Source organism: Zophobas morio, unplaced genomic scaffold (assembly GCF_036711695.1).
Source record: "Zophobas morio isolate AGI-343-1 ecotype UQ-CSIRO unplaced genomic scaffold, CSIRO_AGI_Zmor_V1 ptg000021l, whole genome shotgun sequence".
NCBI lineage: Eukaryota > Metazoa > Arthropoda > Insecta > Coleoptera > Tenebrionidae > Zophobas > Zophobas morio.
Window position 1 is genome coordinate 1,251,848 of NW_026972126.1, and position 18,005 is coordinate 1,269,852.

The following is an 18,005-nucleotide window of genomic DNA, read 5'->3' on the forward strand; positions in this document are numbered from 1 at the left end:
TTTACAAATGAGTGAAAATGATTTTTTCGATTTTGGTTCTGTTGCATATAAGCTAAATTTCCGAAGCATTCCCTACAGTAAAGTCGTGTTATTGCATTATACAAAAAATTGTGAAATTATTAGGTATAGGCAAAAGTTTTCAGACATAGATACACTCGTTAATTTGCTGCAGGAGACTTCATCTCGGCGTGTAAACACAAAAAAGTACCAAAAAGACCATTCAGTGTTAGGTGAAATAAAAATTATTAGAGAAAGACCATCTGAGACTGTGCTCAAAGATAAGGCTGTCCACATTCAATCTATGTTAACAGTAATGCCAGAGGTAGATAAATTGTTTTATCAGGCAATTTTCTCAAAATATTTTAAAAAAGATTAATAAATTAAGTTAGAATAGCTGATTGTATCGATTAAGATCTATATATTAAATTGTAAATAAACTGCTATTAGTACAAACTTTTTTTGTATTTGTGCTTTGTAGATTCGATGTTTTTTTAGGAAACACATTATTGTAAATAAAGGTTTTTAATTTAAAAATGTTACTTTCTTTAACATCTCTAACAAATTATTTTCACTACAAAATTATTTTGTTGCATCACAACTCACCGTGAGCTAATCATACTGATGTCTGAAATAAGAAGCTTTGGCTAAAATCACACATTTTTGTTAAAAATAGAATGTAGAATTTATTAAAGAAAAAAAGATAGTTGAGCTGAACTTTCTTCGCCTAGGAAACACAATAAATACTACATTATTTTTGATTTAAAGGCATACATGCATATCTGAGTAAATATTTTTTCCAAATATGTAATATCCTAATCTCAGTCTCTAGTAAGGCTAATTTCCATACGTCCGAGTTAGCAATAGCGTTATTGTCTTACAAACTAGACCGTTAAGGCAAATGAGTTGAATAAGTTATTGTAAATTTATTTTTATTTACACGCGTATAATTGCACAACAATAATTGTTAGACAAATAGAATGATAAAGAAAGGCAATGTCATATTAAAAAAAAACAAATTACTCGATTCGATGTAAGGTACCTTATGTAAGTTAACAACATACATCTATTTAGTTATATTTAAGTAAAATTACAATACGGAATTTATTCTTGAACTAAGTCGTAAATTGTAAATAGCTATAAAATCGGAAATAATTTTTTTTAAAAGATATAAGTCAAAAATGTATTAGGCATGATTGTCAAGAAACATTCCAATTCTGTTTCAAATTTGCAAGCATTTTATGTCAAAAGTTGATTTTTGTAAACGTTCTAGTAATAAATTATGAATGTTTAGGTGGATTTTGCTTCGAAATTTTAATTTTCATATTACTTTTACATTTTAATTTAAAAAATTAAAAATGTATCTATTATTTGTGATTATTGATGTAGAAATATCGTTTCTATAAATAAGAATTCTACAAAAAATTGTGAACTCTTTTACTGGTATGCAGCATTATAAATCTTGTTCACTAAAACTTTAAAGAAAATAAGTTCAATCATTCCCGAGAAAAAATTAAAGAAAAATGTTACTGTTTAGTTAAAAATTAAATTTTTTGTTTATTGAACAACAAATCTATTTGAAATTTAAATTTGTAAAATTTCGAATCTAATAATTTGAAACTCAATCTTTCTTAAAAAAAAAATCGAAAGTATTTCTAACATCTATAACAAAAGAAAAAGAGTTGCACAAATTACAGTTGTTTTTTTTTTAATTTCAGATTCATCACAACTCTTAAATTTCTTGTTTATTTATTTCACATTATGAGTCATTCTCATATTGTTCTGCGCGTGAAGTTGAATACTATTTCTTTCCAAACCCCAAACCTAACGCTGAAAAGCAAAACAGCAAGGAAGTACGTAAAAACGGATAACGGTACAGTATCGATTTTCGGCTTGGACATGCGGCAAAACAGTACTCAGTCTAAACTATGTTTCGCTTCGCCCAAGTGCGACATGCGGCAAATCTGACCCAAACAGTAGAGGCGAAAATCCCTCGGACGCGATTTGGATATGCGGCAAACCAGTTCTAAGGTGACGACATGTCTTTCCTCTACATGACGGACATCGAACTAGAGATGTTCGCTTGTGGAATTCGCTACAGGCAGATATCGTTCCTATACTAACACTATTCTGTGTTTTAAATCCAGATCCGATTTACAGTACACGAGGTAAAAACACGGAACAGAAACAATGTAACAAGAACTACGGTTTATACTAGTATGTAAAACTCTATTTAGGCCTCGGGTATAACAGGGTTTATTTCTCTGCCCGAACAACCCACGCGCTTAAGTAGCACGGGAAAAATTTAGACTGGTGCTTCTAAAAGGTCGAAATGGGCCGTTTATCACTTCATTTAAAACTTTATGAAATTCGAGCGCCAGCGCTCTAGTGTAATACAACTACTGGCGCTTCTGGAAAATTCCTAATTTCCAGGCCCAGCTCTGGTATATACCTACTAATAACACAGGCCTGCGATATAAAACCAGTTTTAAAATAAACAGGTGAATCTGATAGATTTCAATAATAATAATAATAATAATAATATTTATTAATATCAGGGACATACCAACGTGTTTGATATTCGTCATTGAAAAGTGGAGACATGTACAATAAAATTTGATAAAATTTATATAATCTAGTCACAAACACAAAAATTATAGAACACAGTAACTACATGATACACATACACATATAAACTAATATAATCAAATGAATATGATTCGTGAGAATTCTTTTAATGTATATAATTCAGCTTTTACCAATTTATGTTTTACTTGCTTTTTGGAAACACTTAACTGCATTGCTCTATAGTTCTGAGGTAACGAATTATATAATTTGAGGGATTGGTAGTAACAGCTGTTTTCAAACAGTGTTGTTCTATGACGTGGATAACGGTAGATCTCCGATTTTCTTGTGCAACTTTCGCTGATTAAAGCTTTTTGAAAATAGTTTTTATGTTGTTGATGAAAACATAGACATTCGTAAATATATAACCCGGTTTTCGTTAATATATTGTATTTTTTGAATACACCCCTACACGAATCCGTCATTTTTAAACCTGCTATTATTCTCATCGCTCTTTTTTGCATAACAAACACTTGATTGTTATCAGAATTTCCCCAGAACATGATACCATACTTAAGGATAGAAAAGAAATGACCGTAATAACAACTTAATAGAGTTTCGAGGTTGACTACTTTTTTCAGTTCCCTTTCGGATGTTAATTGTGGGAAAAATAGGTAAAAATTCCATCACGTACAGTTAGAATAAATATATAAACAAAAATTTCTATAATATAACACACACAGGTAACTTCTGTTACCTGTGAATCAGTTTCTTCCCCTAGGTGGAATCATAAACTTCATTCCACCTGTAGTAGGTTAGATCTATGACTGTCATCCATCCTAATTTTCAACTTGTTTTTCATTACATTATATTTATTTTTTTTTATTTTTTATTTTTTTTATTTCATTACGTTGCCCTACAGGCCGGTGGCCCAATTACAGGAGAACGGGGGACATACACAACACCCAGAACCGGGCGAGAATCGAACCCACGACCCAAGGTGTAGCAGGCAAGTACGAAGCTACCTAACCCACCCGGGTATATATCTACAAAGGGAGGAAATAGCATTACTCCATTTTGATAACGGAATTTCTTGTACAAAACGCTTGCTTCTCTACCTTTGTGCCCACCGATAATGGTCGTTATACAAGTGTGGTGTTTACATGAAATCCAAAAAAAAAAGAGCTAGGGATGCTTGAGTCGCAATTTACGACTTCTTCGAAAAGAATGGACATGTGGTACCATAAAACTTAACCTAGGGGTTTGGTGCCACATGGAGAGGGAACAGGAAATAGCGACATGTGATTAAACGAAATATAGGGATCTGTTTGTTGGCATTTTCCGAAAATCCGAGCAAGACCGACGAAAGACTCACCAAGACAATCGTAGCATGCTAAGTCCCACTTACGCCCAGGAGATTTGATACTAGTGTAAACTCATCTATTAAGTAAGACGTCCCAAGGCTTTACGTAAAAGTTCGCCCGGAAGCAGGACGGACCTTATGTGATACTCTAACAGCAAGGACCATAAGTTACGAGAGCAGTGTACAGAAGCAGCTCGATATAGCGTTGGGGGTGTACATTGCCTACGAACGGTTCAACCTACGACGAAAAGGTCGTTCCAGGAAGGTCCAGGACTCATAGGCAAGGTTTTGAACGGGAGAGTATAGTAGTGCTCCTAGTCCTAATGCCCTCTCTCGTCCCCAGGCGCCTACTCACGTCCCATATGTCCAGCCACTGGCGTAGTTGCTAATCGGTCGTCACGCTATGTTCGTGGAACCAAGACAAGATTGAGCAACAATAACAGACCAGAGTGTACAATGTACTTCTAGAATCTCGAACATCGTTATCATCAGTGTCCTCAGTGATTTCATTCATAACAGCAATCTTCCCCAATAATGGTAATTGAAATTTCCGTGACAATTCTTTGAGTAATACCTATGAACTACCAAATTTAAACATAGCAGCAAAAAAAACATTCACGCAGCATAAACACCACTCGAACTCATTCACCTTACCGAGAAATAACGTAGGAAGAAATTTCTTTTGTCTTTATTAGTATTTTTGTCCATGCAAAACTGACGGTTCCATTTACAAAATGTCATATCTTATCCAAATAATGAACTACTAACGATAAAACGCAACACAATTAAGCTTCCGTATACTTTTCATAAAAGTTTTCTAGAATTTGTTTTAATTTATCTCAAATGGAGTTATTATACGGAATAATTTTAAGCCACCCGTTACATTTTGAAACCAATCGATAATTGTCAACATTCATGAAACAAATTTATTAAGAAATTATCATATTGTTTCTAAGGATCTTAAACATTTTAACTATGTTAGTGAAGCACCATTCAGTCTACGTTAAATTAGTACTGACCATTTTTGATCTTAACTAACAGAATAATAACAATAATTAATTGTTTACCAACCATAAAATGTCATAGTTTTTACATAAATAGTTTGCATAGTTAAAACTCTACTTCTGGTTTAAAAGGATAGAAGGGATGTTCCACACATCTGAAAAAACTTTAAAATAACAAAAATTCAAAAACCCATCATGTATACCTACTCGCGATATGGACAAATTCTACCATTGCAATCGAAAGTCTTCATATATGACATATCATCTTCGTTCAATTCAAAATCAAAAATATTAATATTTTCAATTATCCTGTGTTTACTGGACGATTTTGGAATAACAATATTACCTAATTGCAAATTGAACTTAATCATAATTTGTGCTGCCGATTTTCCATATTTCTTGCCAATTTCTTTAAATTTAGGATCAGTCATAATATTAATGTCCCCTGGTAGTTGCCATGGTCTTTCTGGTGAACCCAATGGACAATATGACGTTAAAATTATACCTCTATCCAGGCAAAATTTGCGAAGTTTTGTCTGGTTGAAATATGGATGACATTCAACCTATAAAAAGTCGTGAGTAAGATATGCATATCATTCTGTATATGTATAAAAACGTTTCTATGATAAATTCGAGATAACTCAAAGCGAACGTCAATACTTATTTTTCTACTATCCTAACATATGTGTTATTTAAAGTAAATATTACAACGTTGAAATTTCCGGCTATCTTCAATAGATTTCAGTAGAAGGTCTCATTAGAAAGCCATGTATTATTAACAGAAGGCGCTTTGACTAAAACCGGTCCGAAGTGTTGCTTTTGTTAAAAAATATAGTTTTCTAATGTGAACATATTTATTGAAATAATTAAGCATTACAAGATAAAGCACAAGTTCCTGGATACGGGAAAAGTAGATTGTTATAAAAGTAAAGAAAAGTAAAAGGTTTAATTCACGAGCGCAGCCAGCGGATGAACTTATACACGAGTATGGAAAACCACTTTTCTTACGCGTAGTATATACAATTTTTTCGTGTAGTCGTTTTTTTTTAGTTTTTAAACATAAAACTTTAAAATTATTTTGATTTTTATAAATAATAATCATGCTAGCGTATTACCATAACAACAAATTTGTTGATAATAACAGAGTAAACAAGTTCACAAAATGATTAATTAATTTCAGACGTAAATAATGCTTCTTTACAGAGATTTACAGTTGCCAGAATTACGTTTTCTAATGTCACTCATTGTACTTTCAATTTTGTTTATGAAAAATAAAGTTCTGAAATAAATGATAATGTGGTTGTTAACTGGAAAATTGCCACTTTTCTTTATTGTTTTTGATAAAATAAAAGTATGCTTTCCTAATGAGTACACGAAAAACGAATTTTTATTATATTATATTTTAAATAATTTTTGGCTACTAACCTACTCACCAACCTAAAAAAAAATCTAAGATTGAGTTTTACCTGGTTTGTGACAGGGACGATTGTGGCAGACTTTAAAAGCCTTTCAATTTGCTTACTATTGAAATTCGACACCCCCAACGACTTTGTCAGCCCTTTCTTTTGCAACTCTTCCATAGCCATCCAGGTGTCGACGTAATCAATGTCGCTGGGAATACACAAGCCGGTTGTTGGGTCGGTCGGAACAAATTCAGGTCCTTCCTGTAACATCTCAATCAATACCAACCTAATTTCTCCAAATATTATTACTTTAAACCCTTGAGGCCAATGCATCAAATAAAGATCGATATAATCTAATTGGAGTTTTTTAAGTGTTTCTTTTAGAGCCGGTTCGACTAATGCTGGACGGTGTAGAGTGTTCCAAAGTTTGCTGACGATGAAGAGATCTTCACGTTTTATTACGCCCTCCTTTATTTTATATTGTATTGCTTCGCCAATTATTTTTTCATTTTGATATAAATGAGCACAGTCGAAATGTCGATAGCCAGCGTCAATGGCGTCTTTAACTGCTTGGCCGGCTTCATCTTCGTGACCTGGGGGACCCTAATTAACTAATTAGAATAAAGCAAAATCAATATTTGTGGTAATTGGTTTAAACCTGGAAAGTTCCCAGTCCTAAAGCCGGAATTGTTATGCCATTGTTTAGCTTAATTAAAGGGACGTTTACCATGATGTTTGCGACGCTGTGATTCCGACTCAGTATTATTTTATCAAGCATTTTATAACGTTAGTTTTTATTGAGATTAAGTGAACCTTTACATGAGTTACATAAATATTATCCAATGAACGAGTCCCAAAGAAACAAATTATTTGATTATCAGTTGTTATTTAACCAGAGATCAAAGCATATTAATTAATACTGACAACTGTTTCTAAATTAAACATTTTTAGATAATGTTACGTCATTTGAATGTTATGCGTACTAAAAATTGGGCGTATAAAAAATTAAATAGGTACACTTCTTATCAAATCTCAGAAATTCAAAGTACGTAACTACTTATAGCTAATACAAATGTAATTATAAAGACACACATTTTTTAATTATGCGAATAGAAGGATAACACTTTTTATTATCGTTGAAAACAAAACCCGCAAAAATATTTGTTGTTCTGTTGTAATTTATTTAGATATTTGCATTCATATGTCTCTAAAATTATATAACTACTTACTAACCTAAAGACTCCTGCAACACAGTATACATCATATCATTCGCTGTCAGCTTCATTTTCTCAACTTACTACATATTTTTTATAATTTTCTGGTAAAGCCATTATTCTCATTACAAGAATGTAATTGAACTGAGGTTTTCGGTTGACATTTTCAGTAGTGTCATTTTCCCTTTTTGGATTTTTTCGGATGTGTTTTTAGAATTACCACATGGAAATCGAAATGAATGTAAATAACAAACTACGTTAAATGTATATATTTCCATGATTTCTTTTATGAAAGAGATTTGATAACTTGTATGCATTGTACTAACTTGAGTTCACGCATTACGTAAAAAGTTATTAACACGTTGACTACGGATCTCAAAATCAGCTTATGTTATGGAATTTAATACAAAAAATTTAACCGGCAATAGAACTCATTATTAGCGTAAACTTTTCTATATAACATTTTGTTCAAGACTCTACCGTTCAAGAGTGAAAATTGAAAATAGGTGGGCTATGCAAATCGGTACCCGCCTAGTAGTAATTAGCACTGGGCGGAAAAGTATCTTACGGATGCAATTCCCCAGTTGAAGCAAGGTGTGTTTTACGGCGAGTAGCGGGGACGCTTTGATCTGGTCCACAAGGTCGTAGCCAGTGCGTCGCCATGGAGTGTTTACAGCTTGTTAAAAAACTACTTCTATATTACTATATTACTTGAAATAAAAATACCCGATGCCCTTTTTAGTTTTTCAAACACAGGACCACAGATTTGTGATCTTGAAATGTTATATTATGTTGATATAGTCCGAAAAAAAAATATATTTGTAATCAAACTATCGCCGCGACAGCACTGGATCTAGCGTATGAAACACAATTCCGCGCGTTGGTAATTAGTACCTACCTTCTTCGATGCAGCAAAAACCATCCGCGCTTCACAAAAACGCACGTTTATATCAGGTAATAAGTTCGTCGCTCACATGTGTTCATAAAAAAAACAGTAATAAATAAAATAAAACCCAATTTATTCCCCACAGGGCTGATTTATTAACAATGTTGATCAGCAGTACTACCGTACGTTGGCACAATAAAAACATAAAATATCCGACGGAAATTCAGAGAGCTTTCGCAAACTTAACACTCGGCAAAGATTTCACTTCAACCATAACAATAAATCAACAAATATGTAAGTAGATGCCTGCAGTAGGTACTGCATTTCGCTTATTTATAAAAATTGCTCAAAATGACGCCTTTCTCTGTTGATGCATGTTTGAATTCGCCGGGCCATTGAAATCTGTATCCTCTCACTCACAGCCGGATTTGAACGAATGACTTCACCCACAGTATTCACACCTACAGCTATTTCTTCCACACACATTAACTCCTCAACAAAAAGAATCACAGGGAATTAAAACTGGAGAACAAGGAGGCCACAGCACTGGTACATTTCTACCACTGCACTTGTTTTCAAAATGTACATTTAACCACTGGGTAACATAAGCTTCTAACACTTGCACACGTTGAAGCTGGTATGGGTGCAATTCTTGTCCATGAAGGGTCCGCCGTACTATAAAGATTAGAAATAATCATACAAAATGCCAGCCGACAAATCTTTATATTGGGTTCTTCGCCAACAGCATCCAAAATTTCGGATTCCAGCTCCAGTACCCGATCTGTGCGGTGCTGCTGACCACGACTGTGATTGGGGGTCTGAAATTTCCCAAAATCACGTAGTTGTTAAAATGCTGCAGTAAATATATGTCCGGCTGAAAGGCGTCGGTTTGGGAAACGGACACTGTATAGTCTCGCCTCCTGAGCATTCCTACGCAAGTAACATATCCGTGTATTCTACGTTGGCATAAACCATTGTACCATCTTTTGTATCCGAATAACTACCCGAACACTGTGAGAATTCACTGCCAACTAACTGCTTGTTTGTAATCAAATCATAACGCACTCAGTCATTTTTCTGGCAAAAACTTGCGCCAAGTGTTTACCCAAAAAATCTCTCTGAGTCAACGAAAGTGAATTTACTTTGATACCCTGACGAGCTCGTCAAAATGAAGGAGGGAATGCCAAAAAAAATGGGTTTTCCAAAAAAAAGCTATATAGCAAAGTTTCAGATATTGATGAATTCTACTACCAGTTAAATGTTTTGCATTCAAGTCCACAACAGGCTGTACAACACAAAACATTTCTTGTTTTAACACGTTCGTACGTATCTCTTGTGATACTTATGTGTCACAAGAAAAGGAAATGATACACATTTGTCTGATACACATCTCCAAAGATGTTAATTTTTACTTCCTGAGCATAAGCTAAAGAAGTATACTAATCGAATCCATTTTCGAGTAATTTTTGAATTGATGATGAAAAACAGACTGAAACTGGTAAATGACTTTTTAAAGTAGGTGGGTATTACAGAAAATAATAATGTCATAGCTATCGCAAGTAGAGGTGCGAGATATATATAACTTCTTAACCGGTTTTCACTGCTCTTCAAGCGCACTTTCTTTTCACTTCAAATTTCTGAAACTCTCTCTCCTCGACCAGTTCTTGAACTGTACAGATCTAATAAAAGACAATTAACTAACGATCTTTAAATGAGCAAAATACTCACGAATTAGTGATCCCCACGTAATGGTCCGTGGCAATCTACATTGCATACCACCACAAACTTGTGGTCCTTGGGAATCAAAATCGTGAACATTAGACAGTAGCGACAAAACATATTGGGCAAATGTTAAAGTGTTGTCAAAAAAAAAGTTTCGCGCCGCACAACATGACTACCAAACCATCCGCGACTCCATCGACGACCACGGATTACAAAAAAAGGATCAACGATTTGCAAAGAATGTGTACAACCGTCTTACAAAAGCTTGTCGAAATAGAGGAGAATTGAGTACCCCCGTCCCAAAACGGTCCGGGCTCAAATTCGTGTCCAGTTTTATCAGTCAGGCCGCGGGCGCGGGTGCGATCAAATCCGTGACAAGATGCATCACAGTGTCCGTCTTTGCGTTCGCATTTCCAAAAGCGAATTAAAGGCGTCAGTGGTATAGATGGCGTTTTGTTAACCAGTCGAAAAACAATAAACCATGCAAATACAGTGTTGAACCAGCGGGAAAAGCCGGAGGCAGTCGTAAATGGCGGCGGACGACACTTGTCATACAATAACATGCCAGCATTTATTTATAACAAACGGGGCAAAGGGATCAATGTTCTCCTAGACACGGGTGCTGATCTGTGCGTGTTTTCGCATTGCCAGCTATGAGAACCGTTGGCGATAAATTTGGGTTTACGGATTTCTTCTTCTTTTCAACTTACTTACATCGGAGAGATGACTGAGAGTACGATCCTGTCCGTTAAAATCATAGGTGAATCTTCATCGTTCTTACGAACTTTTACAGCGGTTTCCCGAAGTTATGCGTCTAGGTCTGGGTCTGGAACATCCAAGGTGGTAAAACACTTTCCCCACCACGCCGGAATCTCCCACAACTCAACGATCCCGAAGACTTCCGCTTGACAGACTCCAAATAACAAAGAAAGAGTTCGACGCCGTTTTGCTCGTCCCTCGCAACATTCGTGGTCATCACCACTCCACATGGTGGCGAAATAGGATGATGAGTAGAGACCATGTAGCGGTTACCGTGCTCTCAACGTGAGGACCTGTTATGACAGGTATCCAGTGAGGCACATTGAAGATTTTGCCTATTCTTTACATGACAAACTAATATTCTCAACGATCGATCGATCTAGTCCGTGCATTCAACCTGATCCCTCTTGCTGAAGAAGACGTCCAGAAGACCGCACCTACAACGCCGTTCGGCTTATATGAATTCGAATTCACGACGTTTCGGTTATGAAACTTAAAGCAGACTTTTCAGAGATTCATCGAGGAGGTGGTGCAGGGTGTCGCTTTTTATTAGGCATAATTGTATCGACAACATCTTCATCTTATCTGCATCACTTGAAAACACTTCCGGCATCTGGAAATTGTTTCAACGTTTTAAGAAATACAGGGTCGTCGGCCTTAAAATGTGTCGTCGGCCAGCCAGAGTTAAGTTCCTGGAATACCTCGTTTCCGGTGCAGGTACCCGCCCACTTCGTAGCCGAACACGTTAAAAAAATTACGTCAATTTCTGGGTATTTTGATCTTTTTTAGGAGATTTCTACCCAAGGCCGCCGAGATGCAAACACCTTTCAACGACATCCTGTCAATTGTACACCAGCAACGGTTACAGCGTTCGAGGCTACCAAAGAAATTTCGGACACGCCGTCGGAGCACTCCTCCAAGACTGGGTCAATAGTCACTAGCAACTGTTAAATTTTTCTCCAAAAAACGTAAGTCTCACCAAATCAAACTACGGGAGGGCTTATAAACGAGAATTATTTTGTAGTTAAGCATTTTAGGCACATGCAGGAACCGCGACTTTTCACCATCTATATATTTCACAAGCCGATCGCTTAGATCTTCCAAAAAAAAAGTGCTCACCTCGCCAAATGCGACATCTTGATTTCATGGTCAAATCCCGATCGACATTTGCCGTATTACATGGAACGAAAATGTTATAGCAGATGCTCGTTCCCACACTGCATCTTTGAAAACCTCAACAAACTCCTAAGCATTGACAGCAACACAACAACAGCAGTACTATGGGTCTAAACAATTCGGTAAACTGATGGTGCCCCAGCATACTTTTTAGAAAATTGTATACACACATTATGTAAACCCACACATCATATTTTTAATTTATCTTTATCCTCAGGTGTGTTTCCATTCCTTTCTTTACTCCTATATTCAAATCGGGGGATCGATCAAAGGTGTCAGATTATTGAGGTATATGTATATTGTATACAGTCCGTCTTACCCAAATTATTGGATTTCTTAGTTTCGATACAGTTAAAATGCATTTGTAATATAATCAACCCACATCTACAAATCAACACGGATTTATGAAAGGTCAGGTCAGGTCAGGTCATAGATTCTTTTTATGGTGACTCATCTAAAGCATTTCATTGAGTAAGTCACGATTTATTAATATCTAAGTTAAGGAAAATGAATTTCGATAATAATATACTAATTAACTGGATTGACAGTTTTTTCAGAGACCGTATTCAGTTTGTTAAGTGTTGCAATATTATATGAAACGGTCGTAGTGTTATCAGGTGCTCCTCAAGGGTCACACTATGGTCCCATGCTATTTTTACTATTCATGAATGACGTTCATCAAGTAATTAAATACTCCAATATATTACTACTTGCCGATGACGTGAAAGTTTATAAAGATATAAAATCAGTTGATGATTGTCATCTTCTCCAAGAAGATATTAGAAATGTCATTGGATGGTATCGTGAAAATTTGTTGACTGTGAATAAAAAAAAAGTGTTTTACAATGTCCTTTTCAAGACTTAAGTTTACGATGGCAAACATATATGCGGGGAAATGGAGCTTTCTGGAACATCAAGGAATTATGTACATTAAAAAAAAACTTAGTGAACTAAATCTATCGTAATTACTGTTATTTTGTTATTTCATTAACAATATAGTTTTGAGTTATATTTTTCTGTAAAGGGAAAATCCCATAAATAGATAAAATAAAAAAAAGACAAGGGAATAAAAAAAATATCTGGCAGGAAAATCAGGTCGCCAACTCAAGCTCGTAGAGATCCTCGCCCGCAAATGCGTATAGTGTCAGCTTTCGAAGATTGCACGTTACGTCTCTTCGCCCATCATGTGCATTTGAACAGCGTAATAATGCCAGCGTCCGAGGATTTTCGTTACTGTCTTATTATTAGAAAGCGGATTTCTGTCGGGCTAGGGAAGGCCAAACTCGGTACGGCTCGTACAGGATGGGAATTCATTGAAGTTACGCGCTGCACTTTGTTTATTTGAGATTAGAATAACGCTGTTTCGCTGCACTCTGCTGTTAATTCCCGTTCTCATTTACTTAGCCGTTTGATTAATAAATAAAATAATAATTATATTTGTGGAATAAGTTATGATTAAATTCAGTGATTATCTATCACCCGCTACTGAGTCCCGGCGATCCAGCGCGTCCCCACCTATAATCGTGACGTAGCCCGACAGAAATCCGCTGTCTACTTATTATGGTAGACCAATACTTCCTCTGACCAGAAGCTGTGCCAGTTTACTATCAAGAAGCAGGAACTGCGGTACGAGCTTTCTACGACACATAGATTCGGTACCACCGACTAAAGCAGATGATTCAAGTCGTACCTATCTAGAACAAGCCTAGAAGTGGGGACGGCGACTTTTCAAGAAGGACCGCGTGGCTGTTTAAATGGGAACCACTGCCGGGAGCAATGAGTGAAGTTGAAGTCAAGACAATAAATAAAAATAAAAAATATTTGATGTTTGCGTATATACGTATTATAAATACTTGTGTTCTGAATCCACGGTCTCCTACCTGACTACGGATAAAACCTGTCTTTCATACTGAAACTCAGATCTAAGCACAGTCAACCAAGTAACGATCTCTAAGTCACCAATATACCTACAATCGAAATTTCGATAACTAATATAATTGTGAATCCCTGAATCGATAACCTGATCGATAATACCGAAAAAGCAATAAAAAGCACGACTACTAACAGCCATCAATTTTTGAAGAATTGTCTTTAGTAGAATTTTCCTCTTGTCAGACAACTGCAAACGTGCAAGTTTGAGATGAAAATGTAACGATAAAAAACAAAACCTCAAAAATCCACATCTTTGATCGTCTTTGGATATGTCGATACAATATTTTACACTACATCGATATCGATATACTCGTAGATTGGTTTCAGTCGTGGAAATATCATTCACAACCATTTCTACATTTGAATATATGGCAAAAATTATAAATTGCAGTAACTCATAATCGATTTATGGACTTCTTTAACCGGACATGCAGGCGAACAATTTTTTTATGAATGATGACTGATCAAGTAAATATAACTGATTCTAGTAGTGCAAGTAGATTTATTTATTAAAGTGGTCAAAGTGTCGAAAACAAAGTTAAGAACGCCAGTGTAGATCTGATTGTCTACTGAGCAATTTTGGAATGATACACAAAAGATGAAAATTTAATATTTTAGTTGGATGATTTATTTTAGAATATAGTGATTTAAATTAAACAAAACTAGATAATAATAATTATTATTCATTACACTGCAATATCGATTTTGTAGATATTTTTTTTATTTTAACTATACTTAGCAGTTATACTTAACTATACTTCAAATTTTGATACTTCCCGATGTATTGTCATTTATCGAGATTTGTAAATGTAAATGTAAAACACCATATCACCCATCCCTAATCACAAGTTGAGGCCGTTTCCTGAAATTGACAGTGGTGCATTGCAAATCATCCATACATATCGCGGGAGACTTGTAAGGCATCAACGTGTGTTAGAATTAAGATGACGAATTGATCATAAGTTTGAGCAGTAGTAATAATGAATATAAGGTTGTAGTAAAAAAACCTACTCATATTAGTATACGGCATACCTACAGCAATTTTTCAAATTTCGTAGGAGGTAAATTAAAAAAGTATAATATAGGTACTTAAATATAAAGTTCGTTTAATAGTCTGTGTTTCTGATTTAAAATGAGTCTTACCGGATTATTAGAAGCATATTAAACGAGACCGCCGAATAGATTTATTAAATGATTACTAGTGATTTTCTACTGGTGCAAATCTTTTTAATGTTTGTTCTCCTATAAAAATAATAAATGACAATTCGAGGCAATCTGCTGGTCTCATAAGACTGTGGTATTAATCTAATAATTTTGTCAGTCACGTCACGGAAGTATTTCTTTAGATATCTCCAATAATCACGCCCTAAAACCAAGTAGGTTATCTGAAAAATGACACTTATCTACATTCTAAAATGATTTATTTTGCACTTCATTACAAACGATGTAGATCCAAACAGCGTTTAAAACAAAAGTACTAATCTGAATAAAATATTGCAACAATGTTTTCCCTTGACATTAAAATTCCACATCGGGTCTGAAGGGATAAAGAGGGTGCTCTCTAGCCCTGAAAATCGAAACCAATTAGTGAGTTTGAATTAGTTGAACGAATCCACGACTTACTCAGCGTGTGGACAAATCCTCCCATTGCAGTCAAAAGTATCGATATATTTCATATCTTCCGCAGTCAATTCAAAATCGAAAATATCCATATTTTCCTTCAACCTCAGCTTATTCGAGCTCTTCGGAATTACACTAGTGCCCAGCTGAATGTTATATCGGAGTAAAATTTGCGCAGGAGATTTTCCGTACTTATTTCCGATTTCCTTGATTTTAGGGTCGTTAATGACATCGGGATCACCAGGTTTTTGCCACGGCCTCGCTGGAGACCCTAACGGACTATACGAAGTTACCGTAATACCTCTATCCGAACAAAATTTACGCAACTTGGTTTGGTTCAAATAGGGGTGACATTCAATCTGTGAAGTAGACGAGGTGAGTTAAAAGAAAATTCATGGCGAATTTTCGCTCACCTGATTTGTAACCGGCACGACTTTGGCTGATTTTAACAGCCTTTCGATTTGCTTGCTGTTGAAGTTTGAGATGCCAATCGATTTGGTTAGACCTTTTTTATTTACTTCTTCCATTGCTTTCCAAGTGTCAACGTAGTCAGTGTCACTGGAAATGAATAAACCTGTTTTCGGATCAGTGGGATATAATTCCGGCCCTTCCTAAAATTTAGAAATTTGAAAATGAATCTACAGTAGCCAGTATGATATTTTCCTTCAAAAAATAAACATACATTTGATACGAAAATACAAAAGGACTTTCACAAAACATCCGTGAATCTTATAGGTACGTATAAAATTATACATTATAATAATGTTCATTATAAAAATACAGATATAATTTTATATAAGAAATGAAAACCATTACAAACTTAAAAACTAGAGTTATTGATTATGCCGTAGAAGCAACAAGTTCGATGTAAATAACTTCATCCTGTACGGTATACAATAAACAATATTTAGCCAAGGAAGCGCATAAGAGAGACTGTTAGCCGCAAGATTTTTGTAATGTGACGGAATAAATATATTTCAATTAATCTTCTTTATTACTGAAAATTTTAGGGTGTTTTAAAAACATCCATAAACTTTAATGGGCTATTCCGGTAATTGTTCTTAAAATAATTTACCATGAACGTATTTTTTTTTCAAGTATAGCTAAAAATACTACAAAACATTATTGTAAATAGGAATATACACTTTCTACAAACGCAGAACTCACTAAAAAGTTTGAAATTGTTAAATTGTTTTAGTTTGGTTGTCAAATTTGTGGTGGCATTGTTTCGTAATAAAAGTTTTTATGTGTATTCTCTAACTATAGTTCTCAAAACTAGCTATTTCTAAAAATCCCATTTTTAAATCCAAATTTCTATTCAAAATGCACCAACAACAAACAATTAATATGTACAATAGTCATGGGAAATTAAAACTGAATTGATGTCTGACAAATCATAAAAAGTCTTCCAAGCAGAAAACATAAGAATTGAAAATAATACACCATATCTTTAATCCAATAAACACTTTTAATGTGTTGAAAGCTTTTTGTTATTTTATTCGTGATTTTTGATATATAATTTGTTTCATAACGTGTAAATGATAATAATAACATGAATAACAGTTTTTCAGTTATTTCAGCAAAGGGTTTTCTATTGGAAAATGTTCAGTAAAAAATTTATACATCAAAATTAAAGAACAAAATTTAAAGCTATTTCTCTCAGTAAACGTTATGAATCCTAAATGTTCAGTACAGAATTAGAAGTTCATAGATAAATTGAGGAAAACTCACAAATATGACATGTGTGGGTAAACACGTATTTCTACATTATATATACCGAAGTACTATTCTTAGTTGCTTACCTTAAGTCCATAAGGCCAATGAACTAAGTACAAGTCGAGATAATCTAACCGAAGGTTCCTTAATGTTTCTTTTATCATGGGTTCCACCAAATCTGGTCTGTGAAAAGTGTTCCATAATTTGCTGACAATGAACAGATCTTCTCTTTTCACGACTCCTTCCTTAATCTTAGCTTGTATAGCTTCCCCAATTATTTTTTCATTCTCGTAAACGTGAGCGCAATCAAAATGTCGGTAGCCCACATCAATCGCGTCTTTAACAGCTTGACCTACTTCAGCCTCTCTGCCCGGAGGGCCCTGTTAATAATGTAAACAGAATTTTAAATTCGCTTTTGTCGGAAAAAATATTAATACCTACCTGCCAGGTGCCCAGACCCAAAGCGGGCATAGAAAGACCATTATTCAGTTTAATTAAAGGTATGTTTGCCATGGTTGAGCTGTACAGATAGGTAAACACGACAACGAAACGTTAACTGATGTATTACATTGTTTGTTTAGTAATTTATATCTTTGCAAATAAATTGATTTGTTCGATGAGTTTTGCGCCACTGATAATCTCAACACG

At 34.9% G+C, this 18,005-nt stretch overlaps 2 protein-coding genes across 2 annotated transcripts; both read right to left on the bottom strand.

Annotated features, from left to right (window-relative positions):
• Nucleotides 1–4,597: 4,597 nt before the first annotated feature.
• On the bottom strand, nucleotides 4,598–7,139 carry LOC135132202 (aldo-keto reductase family 1 member B1-like). The gene is made up of 5 exons (XM_064060204.1): nucleotides 6,991–7,139; nucleotides 6,642–6,935; nucleotides 6,396–6,593; nucleotides 5,137–5,492; nucleotides 4,598–5,084 (listed from the first exon to the last, which is right to left on the bottom strand). The coding sequence occupies exons 1-5, from the start codon at nucleotides 7,108–7,110 to the stop codon at nucleotides 5,036–5,038; spliced, it is 1,017 nt and encodes a 338-aa protein (XP_063916274.1). The 5' UTR covers nucleotides 7,111–7,139; the 3' UTR covers nucleotides 4,598–5,035.
• Nucleotides 7,140–15,420: 8,281 nt separating this feature from the next.
• On the bottom strand, nucleotides 15,421–17,967 carry LOC135131990 (aldo-keto reductase family 1 member B1-like). The gene is made up of 5 exons (XM_064059887.1): nucleotides 17,799–17,967; nucleotides 17,444–17,737; nucleotides 16,055–16,252; nucleotides 15,645–16,000; nucleotides 15,421–15,588 (listed from the first exon to the last, which is right to left on the bottom strand). Exons 1-5 carry the CDS (start codon nucleotides 17,868–17,870, stop codon nucleotides 15,540–15,542), a joined length of 969 nt encoding a protein of 322 aa, XP_063915957.1. The 5' UTR covers nucleotides 17,871–17,967; the 3' UTR covers nucleotides 15,421–15,539.
• Between the last annotated feature and the right edge of the window lie 38 nt (nucleotides 17,968–18,005).

Coding starts and splice junctions, on each gene's coding strand:
- LOC135132202 (XM_064060204.1), bottom strand. CDS start 7,110: ATGCTTGATAAAATAATACTGAGTCGGAATCACAGCGTCGCAAACATC. Junction 6,594..6,641: donor ATTGGCCTCAAGGGTTTAAA/GTAATAATATTT, acceptor GAGATGTTACAG/GAAGGACCTGAATTTGTTCC. Junction 5,493..6,395: donor TCGTCCCTGTCACAAACCAG/GTAAAACTCAAT, acceptor GACTTTTTATAG/GTTGAATGTCATCCATATTT.
- LOC135131990 (XM_064059887.1), bottom strand. CDS start 17,870: ATGGCAAACATACCTTTAATTAAACTGAATAATGGTCTTTCTATGCCC. Junction 16,001..16,054: donor TCGTGCCGGTTACAAATCAG/GTGAGCGAAAAT, acceptor TCTACTTCACAG/ATTGAATGTCACCCCTATTT. Junction 15,589..15,644: donor AGGATTTGTCCACACGCTGA/GTAAGTCGTGGA, acceptor TTCGATTTTCAG/GGCTAGAGAGCACCCTCTTT.